This window comes from Lynx rufus, unplaced genomic scaffold (assembly GCF_022079265.1).
Source record: "Lynx rufus isolate CCGP_SWC_20201006 ecotype Redwood Valley unplaced genomic scaffold, mLynRuf1.p SCAF_5, whole genome shotgun sequence".
Taxonomy (NCBI): Eukaryota; Metazoa; Chordata; class Mammalia; order Carnivora; family Felidae; genus Lynx; species Lynx rufus.
Window position 1 is genome coordinate 89904245 of NW_025814867.1, and position 25648 is coordinate 89929892.

Genomic DNA, 25648 nt, shown 5'->3' on the forward strand with positions numbered 1-25648 from the left:
TTCAACACTTGGGATTAAATTGTTAACAAAAATCCTACTTGCAGATGTGGGAAGCTGTGTGGCTGGTATTTCTGCTGCAGAGATAGCAGTAGATTAGCTGGTGAGGCGAAAGGCCATGCGAGCCCCACCTTTCAGAAGCCTGTAGCTTGGCCCCTGCAATGGATTCACCCATGATAACACGTCCCAGGTTTGCCCTTTTTGAAACCATTTCACAAGCCTTTTCTATTCTATTTGAGGTAAAAGATGCCATAGAAGTACAGTCAACATTATTATCCCAATGAGCTCGAAGATTCTCATTTCATACTATAAAAGTGAGATGATTGACATGCATCGTGAGCATTGCTAAAATATGTCAGCAAAGTCAGGGAAAGTTAAAAATTGTTACCTATAAATTGCTTTTAAACAGGTGTGTTCCACAGTACAATGAGTGGCACTTTTAAAGCATTGATTAATATTCATTTGAAAACTTTTAATATGTGGGAGTAGGAACTATCTCTTAAATTACCTTCTCCTTTGCCAAATTGGTCTTTTATATACTGTAGCTTTTGCAGTATAACTTTATTTTTAAGCATGAAAATGGAATATGAGATAGTTTAATTAAAAATCTATAAATTAACAAGGATTTATTCAGTACATTCAGCCCTCTGACAGCTGGCCTGCGCAGAGAATGCAGCAGGTAACTGGTCTTGTTGGGAATCTTGACAACTATGGGGCAGCCTGAAGAAATCACCTCTTTCCCCCCTGTTCCTGTGAAATATATATAAAATATAGTTTAGTTTCTTCAGGGAAGAAGGATCAATAACATTTTATATTTATTCATATCAAGAAGCACTAGATAGGCCCCTCTCATTACAAGCTGTGATGCATCACGGATAAAATAAAGCATAAGTTGTCTGCATTTTCCAGAGAGAGGATCCTTTTCAAGTCTGAAGTGAAACCCTGGTGCACTGCGGGAATTTGTAAGATGTGACTTGATGTACATGTGCGGATGTGTGTGGGTGCATGCTGAGAGTATGCTTTGCATTTTAGAAGGAGGGGAGAACTAATTACCAGGCTTAATGCATTAAAGACTTAACTTTTTTCCTTCAGATTGCTGCCATAAATGTTTGATTTAACAAGAGGAGTTTTGGCATCTTCTCCCTTTTACCTTATTTTGCTCTGGCATAAAAAAAAAAAAAAAAAAAAAAAGACCAGAATAACCAAAACCTTGAAAATTGTCCGTCTCTTTTGCATTCTGCATTTGGTGCTGGATTGTTAGATCAACTTGAGGAAATCTTTTGTTGAGGTCATTGCCTCAAAGGAAACTGTGTTCAAAACCTCAAGTGTAAAAGCTAATCAAGCTAACCATTTTTTTAAATAATATTTTATAGTTTTTAAGACTTTAGCTTTTAAGAATGTTACATTTGTGTAGCGTTTTGTGACCTGTGCAGAGGTTATGAACTGGCAGCAGATGTCTGTCCCACAGGTGGGTTTAAAGAGAAAGTTCAAGAAGAACCTAGTGGCTGGAGGGTGTATCGTCTCACAAGAGCAACAGTGTTCAGCTCAGCTAGTGATTGCCAAGTGGATCCAGTGTTATGCAATATGGATTTTTTAAAGAAAAGGTATAAATCTAGATTATTTTTTATGTGGGATCTCCCAGCTTTTAAAAACTAGCTCAAATATTTTTAAAGCACCATAAAAGGACAAACAGAACATCTGTGGTCCATGATTGTGGACCAACCTTTTTAATATTTCTACTCCAGGAAATGGTATTCATAGCTTCTATTTTTATTTTCTGTCTTCTTGAAGATTTTGCAATTATTAAGCAGTTACAAAACAAAAAGAACCATGACATTTCATGATATTATATAGCCAAGTTTATGTTCTTTTGACCTGTCATTTCGGTTTCTGACAAAGATCAGTCCTCTCCCGTCTCTCCTCTAGAGTGTTGAGTTAGGCACATTTCATGGAGGTTTGGGGGCAGACTGTGTGGAGCGAGTATGCCCCAGATCTCCCCATAGGATCACAGTAACCTTCTGCTGTGGTTCTAGTCTGGATTAGATATATGTGATCCAGGTTGGGACTGCCTATGACCCGTCTGATGAGATCCCCATGCTTGAGTTGGGGTGGAGGAAATAGTTGCATGAAAGATTTTCAGTTAATAACATTCTCTTTGGAGGTGAGAGAATCAAACAGAACTCAGGAGGAATCCTGGGAAAGCCTAGCAGCTGGTGAGGTCCTTAGACATCCCAGAGATGGTAGAAACATATTACCGCATCTCCTAAACAACACTGAAACAAACAACAAAAAGCAAAACAACAACAAAACAAAATATTACCTTGGTAATTAAGCCAAAGAGGGCAGCCATCATCGAGTCACAGCATTGGCTAGCATAGTAATAGGAACTTAATAAGTATTTGTTGAATTGAATTTTCTTTTCATGGAATAGTAACAACTGCTATTTATTAAGTTGCTAGCAGTTTACTAAGCACTTGCTGTGTGTTTCTGACCCTACAATAACCATGCAAAAGCAAATGTTCTCCCAGTTTCCACAGGAGGGAGCAGAGGCTCAGAGAGGGTAAGTAACTTGCCTTGGGACATGCAGCCTGGAAGACTGAAATTCTCTGGTTCCCGAGCAATAATGATTAGAGAAGAGGAAGCTATCACCCTCCCTTCATGTTTTCTAGGAAATGGGCTGACTACATAGTAGCATTAAAGCTGGGCTCATGGGGACATTTTAACATTCAGATCTGCATGTCTTTGTCCTAAGTGCGGAATTGATTGAGCATTGCTTGTTGACTGCATGCTTATACATTTTTTTCATTGCATGTTCAGAAAAGTTGATTTCATGACTAAGAGTTGTTTTGGTAGGCCAAAATGTTTGACTAGCCATCATCCACATCAAAGAATAGCCCTTAGTTATTGTGTTGTAAAAGAAAGAATCTTTAAACCAGTTTCCTTTGTCACTGTAAGTTTGAAGAAAATCTATTTGGATGCACTTTTTTCTCTATTGTAAGGAGGAAATGTATTAATATTTCTTTATAACATAACTCACATTCTCCATAAAATAAGGAATAGTATTTTCTGGTTTGTTTACCATATTACCCTATTAAGGATTTTTAATAAATGCTTAATCATGAAAGACACTTCACACATGAATTGTCATGGGAAAAAACTAATACTGATTTAGACTTTTTAAACCACCATATTTAGTATATTTCAGGTTTTTTTCTTATCAAGCATGATATTTCTTTTAAGTAGATAACTAAATGTGTTATATTTTTGTTCAAAAACTTAATAAAGCTATGGAAAGGACCGGGATTGTCGTCAGAATTGTCCTACTGTCCTGCTCAAGCCCTCGGCTGACATCACCAACCAGGCACCAGCCCTGTGACCCTTAGCCTCACTCTCATTAGGGAGCTGCCCTCCTCACCCGGGGCTGTTCCAACCAAGTCAGAGAACATGCAGGCTCAGGCTGCAGACGGGTCACCATTTATTCATTCTTATTCACTCAAATATTTATTCAGTATTTTCTACGCTCTAGCCATTGTGCGAAGCGCTAGGATACATGAGAGAATGAAGAACATGGGTGCTGTCCTCACAGTGCTTCCCGCGTAGTCAAGGAGCAGAATTGAGCAGACAGCAGTACCATACAATGGGATAACTGAGAAGACAGAGGGAGGACAGGGTGCTGCTGGGACCAGGTGGTCACTTCAGCTGCCCCAGTTGAAGTCTGTGCTAGCTTGTTCGGTTGCTAAAGAGCTGTTCCAGTCTCCTCTGCCCAGTTGTTTCTCTTCATGGGTTGGTCCTGGGGACTCAGTGAATACATACGCAGCACTTAGAATAGTGCCTGGCACTTAGGAAGTGCTTAGTAAGTTCTAGCTACATATTCACTGTAATGTAATCTAAACTTGTCAAAAAATTTTAGTGACCAAGTTCTATGCAGCTGTTTTGAATTCTTTTCCATGTCCTGAGGTCCAAGACAGAGATATAATTGATTTTTCACATAGAAATGAATGTTTTTTATACTTGAATAGTTTCACAGTTAGCTGTTGAAAATTTACACATAATTACTTTTATCATACTTAAGGAGTAATTAGCCCTGCAAATGGGAGTTATCATTATCTTAATCATCATTATTATCCTACTCTAAAGCATTTATTAAAAATTAGATTTTGCCTTATAATTAAAGCTAACCCCTCTTCAAAGCAAGTTTGTGGACCTTTCTTCAGGGTATTTGCCATCTGAAACAATACAAATTGAGAGGTAGCATTAAGTCTATTACTCCTTCGCAACTTACCCTCTTTTAGTGTGCTCTTATTTATGTGCTGTGTTGTAAATGTTCTTGTATCTTTTTGTGGTTATACAGCCTGCCTCTTCCAGCTGATTCAGAGGCTTCCTATCAGGAACAGTATATCTAGAAACTAAATGATAGTTGTATTTGCTTCTAATTGTGGCCCCAGAAAAGTACAAAAGCTCTTGATTCCCTCCACTCAGATTCCCCACCTGTTGGCATTTACTGCATTTGTCCCATCACCTTTTCTTCTGTCTTTATATACCCATTATCATCTGTCCTTTTCTGAACCTCGAAGCAAGCTGCACGTTCTGTCCTGTCACCCCTCGACACTCAAGTTCATGTTTCAGACATTCTCCTACATCACCTGCAGTGGAGGTGATGGCTTCCTACAGCCTTCCAATCAAGAAGCCGATATTGATCGAACACTACCACCTCCTCTACAAGCCCCATTTGGATTTCACTAGCTGCCCAAACACTGTTGGGTTTTGCTTTTTTTTTTTTTTTTTTCTTTTCTTTTCTGGAATGGCAAATATTTACTAAGTATTTCTGTGCTCTGGGTATTGTGCTAAACACTAGGATACCCGGGGACAGGAGTGGTTGTTACGGTATTCCTGCCACATACATGGCACATACATGTCAGGTCTCTTAAGACACATCAGTCTGAGAGAGCTTCTTAGTCTTGCTGTTTCTCATGTCCTTGACAGTTTTAAAGAGTACAGGCCTTAACTTCTGTAGAGTGACCCTTCACCCACATCCATCCCGTGTTCCCTCATAACCAGTTCAAGTCCTACATTCTTGGCAAGAATACTAGAGAAATGGTGCTGTGATCTTCTCAGGGCATCACCTGAGGTGGCAGTGTGCCATGACTACCCATCCGGCTCCAGTGGTGTTGACTCCAGTCACATGCTCCTGTCGGTCTTTTCCCACCTTCAGGTAATGTCTTCCCCTTTTTATTGATGAGTATTTTGTGGGAATGACTCCTGCCTGTGTCAGCCACTCCGTGGTGGTTACTAGGTGATGATCCTCTATTTCTGTCACCCATTTTACATGTATTAGGTGGCTTCCTACTGTAAGGAATAGCTTTCCCTTTCTCCCATTTATTCATTTATTTCATTTATATCATTAGTTTGGACTCATGAATTCCTGTGCATTTCAGTGGATTATAATCTGTTACTTACTTTGATGTTAAAATTGTCTGATTTGGCCAGTGGGAGCCCTTTCTCCTTGTCCTTTTGATTTATCTCTTCATTTGTTGAGCATTTTCTTACTTTCTGACAAAAAAGATTTCCAGACTTATCTTGTACTTCCGGCCCAGCCTTGGAATCAGCCATTTTGCCAAGGAGCTCTGGTTCCTTTTAGTGGGAGATGGTATTTAAGGACCCAAGATCTGGGTAGCTGAGGTGCTTCATGCTACTGGAGTGTTAATGCTTCTAGGTCCCTTCAGTGGAGGAAGCTAGGAGATATACACGCATGCACACACACGCACACACACACACACACATATGCATACTGTACATACATCTAAAAGTATATAGCTCTGTGTGGGTGTGTGTATATGTATCTGATTGATTATGAGTTCATACAGATTCCTTCAATTACAATCCAACACCTTAGTGTTCTCTCTGGCATCCTCCCTCCCTGTTTGTAAATACTTCTCAAACAATATGAAGCCCCCCCCACCCTTTTTTTAACATATTGATTTCTTTGCTGAGCTTAGTCTTTACTCCATGTAACTGATTTCCCAACCACACTGGCCATCTCTTCTACCCATCACCTCTTCTGTCTCCCTCCCCTCCCTATCCTCAGTTGCTAGGCCTCTGGCTCACACCTGTCTGCAGCCCCCCCAACCTTCCCTCTTCTGTCCTTGTCATTGGCCTCCAGACCCACTGGTCTTCCATGTCCATGTGGCTCCCTGCCCCTCACCACATCGAGCTTTTTATCCCCCATGCTGACTCCTCCATGAGGGGAAAGAAAAGAGACATTTAGGTGAATCTTAATGCCTACCCAGACACAAACTTGAAATGATTGGGAAGATCACTTCTCTGGAAAACTAGAGGCTTATCCCAAAAGGTGTTCTGTTCTTTTTTTCTCATTTTCTTTTTTATCTTTATATTTATAAGTTTGTTTTCATCTTGAATTCAAATAATATTTTGCATTTTTATTCCTGCAGAGCAGAGATAGAAAAGAGAAACAAGCTTTTGAGATAGATTTTTAGGGGTGTTGGCAGTAAGTTAAACTCAGGAAATAAAACAAGGCTAAAACAAAAAAGCATTGAAGATAATTAGCAAAAAGCAAGGCTCAGGGAAGAAGTTTCACACTAACTGTAGGGAATTCATTAGGGTTTGTTTCAACTTCTTATGTTGGTTTCTATCTCAAGTCAATTGATTCATGATTAAATTCATTTCATGGGTATATTCAAGATATCTCTGGACAGCAGTGACCTAGAATTTTTCATACTTTATCCAATCCTTTTCAATGAGCCTATTCCGTTCAGTCCATCCATTATCTCCTTTTGAGAAGTGGGCCACATTTTTTGAAGAAGTCATAGCTTTCTTGATATTCCTTATCTGTTCTCTAGGCTCTTGTATATGGATTTCTTTGAAGTTTTCTTGATTTCGTAAGAGAGGTGTTCTTCCCATAACAACAGGTGTGGGTGGGTGGATGTGTGCGTGCACACGTTTGAGAGACAGAGAGAGCATTGTTCAGAGTTTAGGGGCACATACCTGGGTTCAATTTCTGTAAGGCTCACTTGCCTCATCTGCAAAATGGAGATTTAATGAGGTAATATATATAAAAACATACTTTGTATATAGTAAGAGTTCAGTAACTATTGAGTACAATTATTGTATTTATTCACTATAATTATTAAAAAGGGATTACTAAAACAATTAAAAATGGTCAAAGGACTTGACTAGACATTACTTAAAAGAAGATATACAAATGACCCAATAACCACATGAAAAATGCTCAACATCAATAATCATTAGAGACTGTGTGTCAAAACCACAATGAGATGCTACTTCATACTCACTAGGATGGCCACTATCACAAAAAAAAGGAAAGAAAATTACAGTGTTGATGAAGATGTGAAGAATTGGAGCCCTTGTGCACTAGTGGTGGGAGTATACAATGGTGCAGCCATTGGTTTAGCAGGTCCTCAAAAAGTTAAATATAGAATTACCATATGATCCAACAGTTCCACTCCTAGATATGTGCACAAGAGAATCAAAAACAAGGTACTCAGATACTTGTATACCCATTTTCATGGTAACATTATTCACAGTAGCCAAAAAGTGGAAACAACGCAAATGTCCATCAACAGTTGAATTAACAAGCAAAATATAATGTATACAAACAATGGATTATTCAGCCTTTAAAAGGAAAGAAATTCTGGTACATTCTACAACATGGATGAACCTTGCAGGCATTCTGCTAAATTAAATAAGCCAGACACAGAAGGACACATATTGTATGAATCCCCTTAAGTGAGGTGCCTAGAATAAGCAAAATCTTACAGACAGAAAATAGAATTGTGCTTACCAGGGACTAGAGGGGTATACGGGGTTATTACTTACTGGGTACATAGTTTTTTTAGGATGATGAAAAGTTTTTGAGATGGATAGTGGTGATGGTAGCACAACATGGTGAGTGTTGTGAATAATACCCCTGAATTATATACTTTAAGATGGTTAAATTTGTAAATTTTATGTTATGTATATTTTACCACACACAAACAATTGATCCCCTCCCCGAACACACACACACACACACACACACACACACACACACAGTCTGTCAAAGGAAGACTGAAGAATGATATCTGTACACAGGTCGTATGAAGGGAAAATTTGGAGGGAGGGGTCATATGAACCTAGAATGGGGATTGACCTGTGGGCCAAATCTAGCCTGCAATTTATAATGGTTTTTACATTTTTAAAGGGTGTGAGAAACAACAAAGATGAATACATGACAGAGCCTAAAGTATTTGGAGGCAAAGCCTAAAATATTTGTTATTTAGCCATTTACAGAAAAAGCTTGCCAACACCTGGTCAGGAACATTGCTGTGGAGTGAATTGTGTTCTCCCCAAATGTGTGTGTTGAAGCCCTAACCCCCAGTATTGTGGTATTTGGAGGGCATATAGGAAGTACTTAGGTTTAGATGAGGTCATGAGGGTGGGATCCTCATGAGGAGGTTGGTGCCCTTATAAGAAGAGACCCTAGAAGGCTCTCCCTTCCCCTCCCTGCCACATGAAAACGTGATGATAAGGTGCTAGCTGCAAACCGGGAAGAGACCCCTTACCAGAAACCAAATATGCCAGCACCTTGATCTCAGCCTCTAGAACTGTGAGAAAACATATTTCTGTCGTTTAAGCCACCAGTCTGTGGTATTTTATTACAGCAGCCCCAGCAGACTAAGACAAACATACTCTTCAGAGTTCTGCCAAGAAGAGACTCAAGTCCTTGCCTTCTAGATTTTACCAAAATCTCCTCTCTTCACAAATGAAGGGGGTATTAAGGAGAAGAAAGAACACTTATCATAAAGCATGATCTTGGGATTTCTTTAAAATAACCAGAGCGGGAAGCAGCAGGTTCCGAAATGCTAAGAAGAATAAGGTTTCTACAATAGTGATTTTCTTATGTGGCACCATCTGTTTTCCTTTGAATGTAATAAAAATGACAGCTTTTCATGTACTGATACTCCCTGAGCCTTTTAAAGTCAAACATATGATGCTATTTGTGTGTAAAGGTTTTTCTCTTGCACCCATTTGTTTCTCCAGCTTGAATTTCTATGTAAACTCCCTTGGCTAAATTACACAAGCCTCCCACACCCAAGCGCCTCCACCCTCGCCGTAGAGCAGGGGACGGAAACCTGCCGTCTGCAGCACGGAGGGTCCGGTACGCAGCTCGCTGACTGCACTGGGCAGAGGAAGGCTTCCAGACTGGCAGAGCCGCCCCACTCCCACTCCCATTTGTGCCACGATTGCAAATGTGCAACTTTGAAACATGGCTTTCAGACGTTTTTGGCAACCAACCCTTTGTCCCCTGCTTTTCCTTTGTAAACCTTGATAAACCTCCTTTATCTCCCTTTTTCTCCCCCCCTCCCCCCACACATACCTACTTTTCTCTTAAAAGGCAATAATATAATTTAAAGTAAACATCAGGGTGCCTGGTGGCTCAGTTGGTAGAGTGTGTGACTCTTGATCTCTGGGGTCATGACTTTCAGCCCCATGCTGGGCATAGAGATTACTTTAAAAAAAAAAAGCTTAAATGTCATATTCTTTTTTAAAAGATAGTTTTATGGAGGTATACGATCAAATTCACCCATTTTAGGTGTACAATTCAGTGCTGTTTAGTAAATTTACCAAGTTGTGTAATCATCATCATAATCCAGTTTTAGAGCATTTCCATCACCTCACTGTGATCCTTCATGCCCTTTAAAGTTCATTCCTAACCCACTCCCAGCCCATGGCAACAAGTAATCTACTTTCGTTCTTTCTTTTTTTTTTTAATGTTTTATTTTTGAGAGAGAGGGGGAGACAGAGGATCTGAAGCAGGCTCCAGGCTCTGAGCTGTCACCACAGAGCCTGACACAGGGCTCAAACTCATGAACCGCGAGATCATGACCTGAGCTGAAGTCAGATGCTTAAGCAATTGAGCCACCAGGCGCCCCAGTAATCTACGTTCTGTCTCTAGATTTGCCTTTTCTGGACGTTTCATATAAATGAAATAGTTTGCATTTGGCGTCCTTCACTCAGCAGCATGTTTTTGAGGTTTATCTATATTGTAGCATGTATCAATATTTCTTTTTTGTGTGTGGCCAAATAGTAGTCCATTGTATGGATTATATCACATTTTGTTTATCCATTTGCCAGTTGCTGGACATTTGGGTTGTTTTTACTTTCAGCTGTTCTGGGTAATGCTGTGTGACGATTGCCAGCACATCTTTGTGTAGGCATATTAAACTTCTTATTCGTGATAATGAATAAAATCATGTGTTTCTAGTTCCTAATTCAAAGAGTAGCTAAGTTGAACTTTTTATAATTGTAGGCCTTAGCCCTTCCAAAAACCCCTCCAAAGCTAAACTGGCTTTTTTTTTTTTTTTTTTTTACCTTAAGTGATCTTTTTCTCTGAGTCATTGACCTTTGATAGAAAGGCTCCCCACGTGTTAGAAAAGTGTTCCCAACTCCTGCTTTAAAAACAAAAACAAACCAGAAAGAAAGAAAATAAAGGGTATCATTTGAGTTAAGGGTCACTGACCCCGCACATGCCTTGTGTGCAGACCTGTGTCAGGGCCCGAGAAAGCCACCTGAGAGGAGAAGCGGAGCCCTGAAGACCTTAGAGTCGGGGATAAAGAGCCAGAGAACTATTCCCATGGTATGCCCTCAGTAGTCAGCAATGAAGGGAGGTCTTTAAATTATTCTCTCCTCTCTCATGTTCTTTGATAAAGGAAAATTATTTTTAAGTACTCTTAAAAGACTCTACCCATTTTTTTTCCAGTTAAAAAAATTTCCATTTATGCAAAGAGGTTAGGGTTAGCCAGAGTCTTGTGCCTTTCCCATGTACAGGTTATATGCACACCCCACCCCTCTCTACAAAGAACAGCAGCTGGAAGCTTTCATTGGCTGCTTCTAAGTCACCCTTCCACCCTGCTCAGGACTTTCTCCTGAGCAGTCTCAGTTTGACTGTGTCCAGAGTCGGGAAGCACACGGCTTCATGGGGCGGCCTATTTCATTAGTCAACTGGTTTGTTACACACTTCTTATTTTAACCAGGCATATTTACTCCCTGTTAACTTTGCCATTAGTCTTGTGTCCATATGCCAGTTGTACACAATATTCATTTACATATTCTGAAGTAGTTAACCTTCTCCTTTTCCAAAGTAAGCTTTGCTTGTTAAGGGGTTCTCATAACCTACTCAGACCTCTGGGTGGGATCTAATCTATTTGGAATGGAATCACTGGGATGAGACTATTAATGTGGCCAAATACTGGTTGGTTGTTTGGCTGATTGGTCGTTTGAACAACCACCTGCACCCTGTTGGCACATATGAAATTTGTAGTTCACTAAAAACTGCTCATCTCCCAGATTCATAAGCTGAGTCTTCTCCATTCTGTGGTGGAGTCATTTTGTTGCTGCTGAATAGTTAGCCTGGTTAAATTTTATCTTACTGGGTTTTTTATTGTGGTAAAACATAACAAAATTGTCCATGTTAGCCATTTTTAAGTGTATGGTTCAGGTGCAGTAAGTACATTCCTGTGGTTGTACAATCATCAGCACCGTCCATCTCCAAAACATTGTTCATCTTTCCAAACCAAAACTCTGTATTCATTAAACATTTATTTCCTATTCCTCCCACCCCTCACCCCTGGCAGCCTTCTAGTCCTACTTCCTGTCTGAATTTGACTTCTCTGGGTACCAGATGAGTGGGATATAGTACTTTTTGTGACTGGCTTATTTCACTTAGCAAATTGTGTTCAAGGTTCATCCACATTGTAGCATGGGTCAGAACTCCCTTTTTAAGGCTGACTAATATTCCACTGTATGTATATACCATTCAACTGTTGATGGACATTTGGGCTGTTTCTACCTTTAAGCTATTGTGAATCACGCTCCTGTGAACACAGGTATACAAATAGCCGTTTGAGTCTCATTGATCTTACTAGCTTCAACTCATTACATTCTGTCCCTGTTTTGTGTCATTGGATAATTGTTTACAAATCAGACAAGCTTGGATCACTGACTTTACCCAAGTACCTTCTTAATAACAGTGTTGTATTTCCTGTTAATCTGAAGGTACCATTTGTATAACATGGTCTTCACAGCTGGGTTCTGGGAGCACCTGCTTTCACATCCAGCCTGAGTGTAAGCTTGTTTCCGTTCTTTTGGTTCAAGTCTAACTTGGGCCTGGAGAGAATGAGTCCAGTAACCCCGAGGCTGGACCAAAGTGCAAGGGGGGTTGTTTGTTACCTGTCTTTCGGAAGGCCACTTAAGACTATACAGAAACTAATATCAGGTATCCAAAGCAGGAACTTAATCTTGGAGTGACCTGATTAGAATTGAATTTGTTTGCTCCACTTAGCAAAAAGCACAAAGTGCTTTTAGGAATCAGAAGATGAATAAAACACGTTCCCTGCTTTCAAGATGATTAGAATGCAAAATATTGGAAGGGCTCCCTATTGCAACCCAGAGATCTTTAGGCAAGCCTTCATCCCATAGCTGTAAAACAGATCTTCAGATGAGGAAGATTACAAAATACATCAAAAAGCAAAATGCTCTGAAATTATGTTTTAGTATAGGTGGGTTTTAAGCAAGGATTTGGGGACAGACTGAAAAATGAAACATAAAAGCTTCAGAGGTATTTAGGTTTTACTCGGGCTAATACAAGAGCACCAGGAAAACAAAAAGTACTCTTGCTCTTGACAGTGCAAAATTCTTATTATTTTTAGGGATTAGTAACTATGCATTTATGAAATTCTTTGTCAGAGCAATTTAGCTAATAGGTATGTAAATGACTAGTTATTTTATTGCGTAGGTGGATCGCTCCATGTACCCTCTCTGAGGAAGAATATAAGTGCGAAAAAGTATTCACATTGCAAATGCAAGGAAGAAAAGTTAAGGTTAGAATGCCGTACCTTTGTTGTATTAGGTGTTAGGAATAAGGCAGAGAACATCCATCTTGTCCAAATCTGTCCTGTTTACTCAGTGGAATTTCTTAATCACATCCAGCTCTCTGACTGCCTGTATTAGATTCAAGAAACCATGAGTGAATTGGGTATAAGGTAGTTTCTTGTTACTGGTCTTCAAGCCTGGACCAGGATCATTATAAATGTGGCTGGGGGGATGGCGGAGGCACTGAAAGCAAATGCCAGTGTGGTGGAAATACATTCCACGTGAGATTTGCAGTCCAAGGCATCTAAAACCTAAAAACCACCTGGGGGGGGGGGTGCTGTGTTCAAGTTTATCGTTATTTTCATCATGAAAATAATCCAGAAGAGGCTGGAAATTCCAGAGCCTCCTGTGGTCAGCATGGAAGTTTCTATAATTTTTAAGTTAAACCAGGCTTCTTCAGGGGAAGAAATCACCAATGGGAGAGAATAAATGGGCTATGCCTTTCAGACAGTCTCTGGCTCTTCTTCCTTCACTTGAATTCATCCTACCCAGTGAATTAGCCTCATCTTCAGTTGTATTTCAGGCACTATGTTCCCCTTCTTTGAAGTTTCCTCAGATTCTTAGCTGTCATGCAGATCAAATTAAAATTCTTGTTAACAGACAGACCCCAAGCTTGCCACCAGTTTGCCCTGCTACCTTCGTATCTAACTAGTCTTGACTCCCACTAACATCAGTTCACATTCTCCGCAGCAGGCCAGCAGACAGAACACTCATCTGTGTTTGTTTTTTCCTGTGGGCTTTAACTCGTGGGATTCCTGTTTCTGCCCCTCCTACTCATCAGTAAGCTGAGTTCTTCTCACTGGCCCTTAATCACTCGACTCTACACAGCTGTTGTGATAGGCACGTGTTCCTATATGTGGTAGGTAGGCTCTTCCTGTGCTGTGCTGTGGCCACCAAGGATACAGACCAGGGCTGTGTCCAGTTGTTCAGTCCCCTAGCTCGGCAAGAGGGCGGGGGCCGGGGAGGGGGCGTGGCTGGTGCTGCACACTGGTGCAGCTTCTTTGTTAAAATGTTTTATGTGTTTGCTTTTGCTTTTGTTCCTTTTCCTTCAGGTTCAGAGCGAAGACAGTGTCCTTCTGTTTGTTATTGCCTGGACAATCACAGAAATTATCCGTTACTCCTTTTATACTTTCAGTCTATTAAACCATCTGCCTTACCTCATCAAATGGGCCAGGTAAAGTACATGGGATAAAGATTAACTTTTGAAGTGATCCATCACTGTATTTGTCCTTTTTTGCTAAATATTGTCTCCAAGCTCCTAAAAATAAATATATATATGATGTCAACTATACTTCAGGGTTTTTTTAATTCTATGAGACAGGTGTTGGGATTGGTGATATGAGACTGGTCTTCGGATTTCATCAGGATAAGGGATGCTCCTTAACTTTGATTATTAGAAATACTGTTTTAAGTTGTATATACTTATTTTTATTGGATCAATTATTTTCTTTTTTTTTTTTTTTAATTTTTTTTCAACGTTTATTTATTTTTGGGACAGAGAGAGACAGAGCATGAACGGGGGAGGGGCAGAGAGAGAGGGAGACACAGAATCAGAAACAGGCTCCAGGCTCTGAGCCATCAGCCCAGAGCCTGACGCGGGGCTCGAACTCACGGACCGCGAGATTGTGACCTGGCTGAAGTCGGATGCTTAACCGACTGCGCCACTCAGGCGCCCCGGATCAATTATTTTCATTTAAATTATTTGGTAGAGATTTGATGTAACGTCTCTTTTTTTTCATACCAAATTTTACTGATGAGCTCCTGCCCTTATGTTTTTTGGACCAAGTCCAATTCTCCTAGTCTCAGTTTTGCCAAGAGGCTATGACTCAATTTTTAATTCATAACAAACGATACATGTGGTTTTAGAATGTTAGCAATTTTATTTTGCTTTGATAATTTTTGCCAGCAGTATTTGTTATGAATTGGGTAAAGGGCTGACAGTTCATCCATTTATCTGAACTAATTCAGGAGACGGTTGTGAGCAATGTTCTGAGTTGGAGAAGACTGTGGGGAGAGTGACAAAGCAAAAGGATCAAAACTGTTCTTGGGGGGCGCCTGGGTGGCGCAGTCGGTTAAGCGTCCGACTTCAGCCAGGTCACGATCTCGCGGTCCGTGAGTTCGAGCCCCGCGTCAGGCTCTGGGCTGATGGCTCAGAGCCTGGAGCCTGTTTCCCATTCTGTGTCTCCCTCTCTCTCTGGCCCTCCCCCGTTCATGCTCTGTCTCTCTCTCTGTCCCAAAAATAAATAAACGTTGAAAAAAAAAAATTAAAAAAAAAAAAACTGTTCTTGGGACCCAACTGCTCATTTCATAGAAGGAAAATGGTGCGTCCTAGACAATTTATGAGTTTGATGGCTAAATTAGAGACATCAATCAGTTGTTTCCAACATTTCAAGTATGCAAACTTCCTTTTTCCCCCCAGTACACAATTTTATTAGGAAAAGGGAAGAATGGGAAAAGATAGCAATTAGTAACTAACCAGGCAAGCATCATGGAAGCTGTCTGGTCTGTTACAGGGAGAGTTGGCTGCCCAGCCCTGAACTTATCAGTGGAGAATGATTTTCTTGTCCATGGTTGTCCATGGCCTATGGAAGAATCTTCCTTTTCCACTGTCCTCTTTAGCATGGCTGAAGCTGGCAGCGGGGAACACGGTGAACACGGCTTCCATTCTTTGTCACAGATTCCTCAGCACAACTTCTGCACCTGGAAGTTTGGAACCCAGAGTGCTCGCTGTCAGCTACAAACACCAAAGCCTCTTTAAAATTTGAGCTGATGGTTTCCTTAGCAATACTAACACCTCCGAATGATTTCCAGTTAGTTCCACAGGATGAACTTCTCTCTGAATTCTTTTTGAAACATAGAGAATTCCTTTTTAAAGTGAAAAAAATTGTGTGGATTCTCCTCTGTAATAGTAACTGTAGGGTTGGGTTGTTTGTTTTGTTTTGGTTTTGAAAAATTACATAGTGACCAAAAGCTGTTAGGAACTTTTAAGGTTTTTAAAATTAGCATATATTTCATTTTTCACAATAACATGTACAGACATTTGGCTAATAGCAGCACTAAAAGCACACTGGATGCGCTATGTTTTTCAGTCCACAGACCAGTTTGGTATACATTGGAGGGATTCTAGCTACATGCTCTAACGTCTCCCCCACCAACTCCCTGCAAAGCCCCCAGCTCCACTTCTACCCCACAGGGCAGGATCCTTATATGAACCATGACTCAGTGCCTCTACTTCACCAATGATTGGCATCATCCTTGTTATTTTAGGGAGTTGTATTGAATGTTGTTTATTGGGCCAAACTGAACAAATTGTAAGCTGACCGAACACATTTATTATGTTTTATTTTAGAACATTCAGAGACATACCTGCTATAGGCCCTTTCCAAAGACTGGCTTGTAAAGCCTGAATTTAAATAGTGGGCAAACAGGAAAAAGTAGAAACAGTAGCTTCCTGGAAAACCTGTACGGATTAGAAGGGTGGGAATGTATCCTTCTACTAGTGCTGGCTTCGAGCCTCAGTCATGAATATTCTGTTTTGTTTCAGGTACACACTTTTCATTGTGCTGTACCCAATGGGAGTGTCAGGAGAGTTGCTCACAATATATGCTGCTTTGCCCTTTGTCAGACAGGCGGGCCTGTACTCCATCAGTTTACCTAACAAGTACAATTTCTCCTTTGACTATTATGCATTCCTAATTCTGATAATGATCTCCTACATTCCAAGTAAGTAAACAGTTATACATATATTTATTTATGTTTTTAAAACTGGCTCTACAATAACTAGAGTTAAATGCCTTTGGATGTTTTTATACCATATCCAAGTAAATGTAAATCTGATTTATTGGGAACGCTTTGGTTTTTATTGAATGCTGACTGTTAGAGGGAATTTTCTCTGGTAGTAATTGAATAAAGATGAACCATTCTCAAGATAGCTGACAAAATGCAGCCCTTCTCAGTGTGTAGGTTTGAAACAGCGAATACCAAGAAAGGTTAACTACCTATTGAGGGAACGTGCTGAGTAGAAAACAAAAAAGGCCATTAAAGACTTACCGTGAGTTTTTCTGTCTCTTGAGAACTGCTTGTTACAGTATTTGGAAAACACTGTAAAGAGATTTTTGCATTTTTATTGTATCAAAATAGTTACTTCATTTTTAAGGAACCGATAGTTAACTAGAAACAAATAGCAAAATAAAAATATATTTTTTTCCATATTTCTTATTTTCTTGTTTGGAAATAATCACTAAAATCATCTGAACAGGACATATGTTCTCTTCAGGATGATTTCCAGTTATTTTAATAATCCTGCTAAAGGTTGAAATACAGGTAATCAGATGTGCCTATCAGCGTATTCAGTAACAAAGAGAAATGGCCATGTTTGAGGCTTCTGTGAAGTGAATCCTGTTTGCTGAGGAAGAGTTGTTTAGTCCTTTGCTCAAATTCTGATATTCACTTGAAATCCTATGATTGATTTTCACATATCCAAAAAGATTTTGTTCTAGGCGAGGCTATGTAACGTTAATGTGTCTTCTCATTTAGCTATTTTTATAGCCATTGTGACTGTGAGTTTTATTTTAGTCTGTAAGATGCTATATTCTCCCCTAAACCTCAGGTTAAATTCAGACAGGAAGGTTGGATTTTTCTTCAGCCCACAGCGTGAACTGAATGAATCATCTTAACAATCGTAAGCGACATGTTTGTGTCCCTCTGTGGAAAATTGCATTTCATGCGTTGTGAGAAAAAAAACAAAAAAACAAAAACTACATCCAGATTTCATGTGAACGTTTATCTTGAAGAAATTCTTGGACTGTAATTCTGCTTCATGATTCATTTCCCACTCTTTATTAATTATCAAGTCCTCCTCTTTGGTACTGGAACCGTGGTGGCCAAAGGCCCTTTCTCTTCAAATTAAAAAGGTAGTTGATTTTCAAACAAAAAAGATAAATAGAGAAGAGTCAAAATTAGCTTATGGTTGTTCATCTTTCTAGTTTCGTTCCCTTCGAGTTTCATTTTCCAGTCTCTAAATATTTTTTATTTCATTTATATTTTTTAATGTTTGTTTTTAAAAGAGAGAGAGAGAGAAAGAGAGAGAGAGAGCATGAGCAAAGTAGGAGCAGAGAGAGAGGGAGACACAGAATCTGAAGCAGGCTCCAGGCTAAGTAATCTCCACACCCAACGAAGGGCTCGAACTCACAACCCCAAAATCAAGAGCCACACGCCCCACCGACTGAGCCAGCCAGGTGCCCCCCATTTTCCAATATCTAGAGCCACGGTTCCTAGTTGCAGTTTTGCCACCCCCAGAGTAGCACACGTTATCCCAGTGGGCACCACAGGATTTATTTAAAATCAGCAAAAGCACCTGGGTGGCTCAGGTGGTTGAGCATCCGACTTTGGCTCAGGTCTTGATCTTGCAGTCCGTGAGTTCGAGCCCCGGTTTTGTCTCTGTGCTGACAGCTCAGAGCCTGGAGCCTGCTTTGCTTGTGTCTCCCTGTCTCTCTGCCCCTCCTCCCCACACAATCTCTCTTTCAAAAATAAACATTAAAAAAATTTTTTTTTTAATTTTTAAATCAGCAAAAGGTTTTGAATGAATAAGAGATAGGTATCAGATTGGATAACTGGCAAAGGAGCAGGGATAGTATCGTGAAATCAAATTATGGAGACCCTACCTCAGAGATGCTATAAGATCTTAGTCTGCCAAAGAAGGAAGGTCTTCGTTCCAGGACAGCCTGAGTCTCTCTGTACCTCCTAGTCTTTTTTGTGGTCTGGTGGCCAACCAGTGCCCAGACTTTTGCCTCTGCCTATACTGAACCCTTTATCTAGTTAAGGGGCCTGGTCAAGCACAGGTGATAGTGATTCCTGAGGGAAAACAAACTCCGTTCCGTGGGATTGTCCTTATGGGCCTTAAGACTGAGAGATAGGAGAGAACACAAAGAGTAGGTTGGGGTTCTCCACAGAAGTTGGCTTTCTTGACCTGGGTTCCTTCCCCTTCTTCCATTCTCAGCCTTGTTTTGCTAAGAACTTGGCTTGGTTAAAGTCTATATTACTTCTTTCTTAAGGTGGCTTAACTCCTATAGACCAAGAAAAAGGGCTGATTTCAAATAAAGATTAACAGATTTTCTCCAAATCCCTGACACACACACACACACACACACACACACACACCCCAATCCAGGGTCAAGATGACAGCCCAGGCCCTATCTTCAGATATAAATCATTTGTGTCTGCTGGCACTCATTATGGTTTTGGCCTGAGCCAGTTGCCCTGGATGTTTTTAGTTGTTTAGGTTGTTGAGACCAGTTTGTACAGTTCATTCCAGCCAACAGTACATTTCCAACTTTCCAAAACTTTGTATTTATAAGAAGAAAATGCAGAGTTAAGAGAGGTTGCTGTTGACATCCAGCCTTGACCAAATTTGGTGTTCTTTCTACAACTTCAGTTTCTTTCTATCTTCTCTAATGGGAAGTTGGTAATATGCGTGTATTATATAAAAAACACCCTTTCTTTATGGTCCTGACCTATTTTTGCATTGTTGCACATAAAACCCAAATTGTAACCCCGGGAATTTTCTCCTCTTGGGGTGCTTTGGAAGCACCCTCACTCCCTTGCAAGGTGCCCCTCTCCCACCTTGCTGCAGCTGCACCGTGTATAGTATCTGTGGGACTTGTAGATGTTTAAGTCCTGTCTACATTTCCTAAGCCCCCTACATTGATAAAAGTTGGCTGTAGGGGTTGGGATTTACAAAACAAAAAAGGGGGGTGCTGAGAAATGAGAAACACCGATGTAGGGTGAGGACACTGAGAAGTTGGGCACCCTCCAGGTCATCAGTAAGCATAACCACACCTCCGATTTTCAGAGACACTGAGAAGACACTTTTCCCAGGCAGCGTACTTCCATTTGCTCTCAGCCTCCAGTGTTCCTCTCACGAGAGGAACCCCTACCCCCACCACAACCCTCGAGTGCACAGCAACCATCCCCATTCCGTGTGTGCTGAACTGGGAGAGAAGAAGGTAGAATGCAAAATAGCCTATTGTCAGGTCGAGATTGTCTTGGGGGGGTTTCTTCTTTGGAGTCCATGGTTAAAAATAGTAGCCATGTATCTGGAATTGTTTTGGCCATTTATAGTTGGGTTCAGCCTAAACATGTGGGTAATTCAGATGGAGACAGCATCACCCAAGTTCTGATCACCAAGAAATCATTACTAGAACTGTAGAGAACCACCAGCCCTAGGGCCCCCATTCTCCTGGCCATCTCCACACACATTCCTTTGCTTGGGCACAGAGAAACCTCCGAAGTTGCAAAGAAATGAGACAGCCATATCCGCCCTCCCATCTCTGACCTCTGGCCCTCACCCGTGGGGAGGAGGATACTCAGCCGGCTTGCTGCTGCCACCAAGGGTCTAACGAATGGCTTCCAGGTCATCCTTCCTCAGCCCCTCTGAACTAGTGTGGAAGCTTTAGCCAGCCCTGCAACCAGTGCAAAAGTCCTTAGTGTACTTTGCCACAAAGTTTCCCTTTACTAAAGTATATCTATAGAAAAATGACTGGCCCCACATTTTTAAATGATTGCAATTAGCATTCCTTATGGTTTAATTATATCTTTACTTCCAGTTTTTAGATTATAGAGCTTGTCAAATTTTCTGGCTTTCGTACCAGAATAGTTCTCTCCCTGTTGAATTCTGCGCACAAGCTGGGTCTTTTCTCCGAATAACTTCCTGCCTACAAGTAGCGAGTGGAGTGGATGGCAGTCCTGGTCGGTACCCGGCGCCTCCTCTGCGGTTTCCCAGATCCATGTGCGCACACCCCCTGATGTCTTAGAGTGCTTCGGGAGGACCGTTTGAAATTTGGCCAACGTGGAACCCATTTAAAAAGGAAGAAACCGTCAGGGGAATAGTGGAAATTACCACCCCCCCCCCCCCCCCCGCCCAGAAATACAGGTTACTGTCTACAAAGTAGAGACTGGAGCTGTTGAGAAGGGAAGAGGAGGAAGCATATTGTACATTTAAGACCATCCCACTGGAGTTATTACACAGTTATTGAACCCCCAGTTCCCAGTAACCTTGTGAAGGCAGGTGGCTTAGCTGGCATTTCCCAGCAGGAATCCTATAGGCATTTGGGGTGGGACAGCTCTTAGTTGTGGGGACTATCACACATTGCAGGTTTTGGGATTCCTGCTTCGAATGTTAAATGTCAGTAACCTTCCTCCTCCAAATATACACTCCCCTCCCCACAATTTCCGAATACTCCTAAGGGAGGAGGGGCCACCCCATTTATTTGAGAACCAGTACCTTTTAAAGTAATCTATGAAGTGACCAAGAACAGAATCTCCAGTCCCTAAGATACTAGCTTACTTTTCATCAGGACTTTCTACATCCAAACCTGGCTTCGTCATGTTCAGATGAAATGTCATAGCCCTCCTCCCCCTCCTCAGTCTTCCCATTCAAAGAACAACCGTTCTCAGGAAGTACTTTTGGGAGATACCCTCAGGTGACAGCAGTGACAGAAGGGGCTAGGCTGAGTGTCAGGAGCCCAGAGACTGGTCCTGATTGCCAGGAATTTGCCGTGAAACCAGACAAGTCACCTACTCCCTCTGGGGCCTGAATTCCTCTGTAAACAGGAATGGTAAGTCTGTCACTAAATGTCAACTCAGAGAATAAGTGTGAAGATAATATTAGAGGTGGTAGAATGTTATTTGGCAGCTCTGTGGCATCTTGATGGGTAATGGTAGTATGGTACTCTGTGTCACTCTGGTCCGCACCACCCTTTTCCCTTCAGCTAAAGCCGGAAAAGGTAAGTCCCTCTGCATTTTTCTTCCCTTTCCCCAGGCGTACTTTGTTCCCTTCCTCGGGGAAGGGATGAGAAAGTAGAGAGTCAGAGAGGACCTCAAGTCCACATGCTTTAGATTTTAAGTGATTTAGATTTAAGCAATTCTAAGTGATCTCTTTAACCAATACTCTCTTTTCTTTCAGTTTTTCCCCAGTTATACTTCCACATGATACACCAGAGAAGAAAGGTCCTTTCTCATACTGAAGAACACAAGAAATTTGAATAGTTCCTGCTTTCTGCACACCCCTAAAAAACAAACTTTTCAATGACAAAAAATGCTGCAGACTTTTTGAGTTCCCAATACGTTTCATAGAAAATAAGTAAGAACTATTTTTAAAGTATTAAAAAAATAAAAACAAGAACCAAAATCCAGTGTCACACAGGCCTGGGATTTTATTTAAAACAAAAAACAAAAACAAAGAACAAAAACTGTTACATAAAACCTCCTGGCCGGTCCATTTCAGCATGCTTTTCAACCAGAAGTTCCCAATATTTATGATGGCTCTGGAAAGGGATTTGGCATTTTATATCCTCCTGTTTCCTTCTTGTATCTGATAAATAAAGATCTGTAACACTAAATACTTGAGAGTTACAGTCTGAGTAATGACGTTGTACCAGCTGAATGCCCGGCTTGCAGTAGAGTTCTGTTTCAGTCTGCAGTGTGTTTATTAGCATTCCCTTTTCAAAGCGCTTGACCGCATGCTGGAAACTCTGTATTTTTGAAGTGGCAAACTTTGTTCTCTGGAATGTTCTGAGATTATGGCTGGGACCTGTCCCCTCATATCTAGTGAATTAATTATACAATGTATATGTCTGTGAAGCTTTGGGGTAGTACCTGTAATCTGAAAACAACTAGAACCCTTTTGTTTGTTTTCAGTTGAGTCATTACTGCCTGCCACTAAGAAACGTGCTTGAACTTAGTATGTGTACATCGTAGAGAACCTATCTTATCCAGGGCTCAGCCTCAATCATATTTTAACATAGTGACAGTTCTCAGAAAGGGAAAGCTCAATCGCTAGTAAATGACAAGTACCTTTCACAGTATCATTCTCAGAACACCCCTGAGTAATGTATTTACCAATAGCTCTTCTCGTTTGTGGACCCAAAGCCGGTCAAGTCCCATAAGGAGTTAGAGAATCTGTTACTGAAAGCACATGGAAGGTGTAACTTTAGAAATGTAATCCCGAAGAACATTCAGGGACAGGTTTATACACCCTTATTATTTTATTTTTAAATTTCATTCAACTCTTCTGTTGGGATACTTTTCCCAATTATGGTCCTGTGTAAGTCCCACCAAGTGTAAGTCCAGAGGCAGCGATATGTTCCCGTTGGGCAGCCATGAGCTAAAAGCAGTGTCATCCCCATGTGTTGGAACAACCAAGAGATAGTGTCCTGTGGACATGGGCTGATTACTGTCATATCTTCATGCCATTTAATTGCTCAGCTGTGCATTTAAGACTCTTCAAGAAAGGGTTGATGAAAATGTAAAGCCCAAGTTCAGATGTGCATTAGATTTTAAACACAGAATGTTCTTTGTGGATTCTTTCTTCCACCCCCCACCTTTCTTTTTTAATGGTTGATTTAAAAAATTTTAAAAGCCTAGCTTACTAGCTTACTGAGTAGTTATTTAACATATAGTTGCTAATGTCAGAAGAATGTCATAATGGAAAACTAATTTTTTAAGTGTTATTTTCATAAAAGCTTGACAATTAAGATGAAAATGAGAAGAAAGTATGCAGCCTAAAATTTAATGCAGGCAGATGCGTAATAAAATTATTTTTGAATTGAACATTAAAATTCTGCTTCTTTAAGTCAGCACTCTTAACTTGGGCATGTTGAGATTAGAATCTGTTCTTGTACTTCATAAACTAAATATAGAGGAAAGACTATTTTTCATGCTTTTTCTTTTTCCAAAATGTACTTCTACTGTAAAACAGAAACAATTTGAGTTACATTAGTCTTATTACTTAGTTTGGGTAAGATTTTTTCAGTCTTTTCTGGGATAGTTCCAGAAGATGGGATAAAAAAAAAAATGTAGATTTTCCAGGATCGCTGGACTGGGGTTTTATTCGGGCCTCTCTGTTATAATTTGTCGCTATTTACAAAGAACGGTCTGTCGCAAACAGTGGTATTGCACCAAATTGAACTTTGGCAGCAAGAACACAGCACGCAACTCCCTCCTCAAAAAGGGTCTCCACCCCTGTGTGTACTTCTGTCCATCAGCGTTTAAAAGGCTCATGGCAGATAAGTAAGGCGTGCGTGCGGCGCGGCCATCACCTCCCTCCGTATCTGGTTTCTTTTATCTCCAACATGAATTAACTTCTCCTTTGAAGTGGCAGTGTTCTTTTATGAATTGAGAACATCTAACCCCACCAACTGTCACACCTTAACGTGTGAACGAGGAAGGTGGTGTTCGGTGGGTATTTTGTCAGACTTCCCGTTTTCATTTCAGGACACAGTCAAAGGCGTCACCTGCCCGGCTGCCCACCTGATTGGGTATCTCAGGTTACCCCCTTCAGGGACCACCTTCCAGCAGAGAATTCTTTGGGGTATGCAGTAGTGCTTTGTAGACACTTATCTGCATCCTGCTGTGCTCTGTTTGCTCAGGTTGGGATCACTCACTTAACACGTACTGACCGTTATCAAAGGCACCAGGGAGAGTTAGTCATGGAATAAAAGCACTGTCCTTCCAGATAAAAGCTGTTCCTCTGGAGCAGACTTCCCACGGGAAGGGTTTAGAAGATGTAGAGGTAAATTGCGAGGCATATGAAGATTGTGCCCTCATTTCTACTCGTTTGTTTCGGTTATTCATTTATAATAAAAGATTGGCGTTGACGTGGTACAACCTGCAAATTATTTTCAACTCTGAGTTTCTAGATAAAACATTGTAAAACATCAAAACCAGTACATACTGCTCCTTTGAAATTTGGGTAAAAAATTATACAACCATATATATAGTCATTTTTGTATTTTTTCTATGTTGTGAAAACCAAAATTGTAATTTTATAAGTCTTTGATTCACTAAAATTATATAATTTAAATGTATTTTTTGTATATTTAGAAATAAGGAGTTCAAAGACTATATCTAACTTTCTATGCATGCATTTGGAAGCTGTTTTTACCTGATAACGTTAATGTAGTAATAAGTTGTATTCATAAAATATGGATCTGTGTTGCATTTCAAAATAAACTGGTGTGTGCTCTGCCTGGATTTGAAATACTGACCAGCGAGTCTAGTGATTTTTCACATTAAGTTGGCCTAAACGTGGCGTTGTAGGAATATGGAAGAGTTTCCGTTCTGTCACGGCTTCCAGTTCTTTCTTTGAGAGGTTTAAAATCTATTTCTGCTATTCATAATGGTTCTGCACTTGACAGGAGAAATAGACAGATTATATTAAGAGGTTTCCAAAAAGTCATTCTTCCTGCCAGGCCGTCTTCAAGCTTACCAAACCCCTCTCAGCCTGGCTGCAGAGGGACACGAGGGAATTCCACATATAAGTGACCAGGAAGTCTAAGAAAATCGGTAAACAATCGAGGATCCTTGTCTTACAGTGTTTTGGGGTTTGGGGGTTCTTTTACGATATTTTTTTAATCTCGCTTTTCTAATATAAGTTAAGAGGGGAAATATTGTTGCCTACCAAAGTTCATCTTGTATTAAAACAAGATGTGGGGGCGCCTGGGTGGCTCAGTTAAGCCTCCAACTCTTGATTTCAGCCCGGGTCATGATCTCATAGTTCGTGAGATTGAGCCCCACATTGGGCTCTGCACTGACAGCACAGAACCTGCTCCCTGCTTGGGATTCTCTCTCTCTCCCTCCCCGGCTCATGCTCACTCTCTGTCTCTCAAAGTAAATAGATGAACGTTAAAGACAAAGAAAGAAAAAC

General features: G+C 40.7%; 1 protein-coding gene across 1 annotated transcript in view; it reads left to right on the plus strand.

Moving 5' to 3' along the window:
* HACD2 (3-hydroxyacyl-CoA dehydratase 2) overlaps positions 1-24982 on the plus strand; it is a 104651-nt gene extending 79669 nt beyond the window's left edge. The window contains exons 5-7 of the mRNA XM_047099485.1: positions 13998-14119; positions 16490-16668; positions 21908-24982. Of these exons, the coding sequence (XP_046955441.1) occupies positions 13998-14119; positions 16490-16668; positions 21908-21990 (384 nt within the window). The 3' untranslated portion in view covers positions 21991-24982. The remainder of the gene's footprint in view (positions 1-13997; positions 14120-16489; positions 16669-21907) is intronic.
* Positions 24983-25648: the final 666 nt, after the last annotated feature.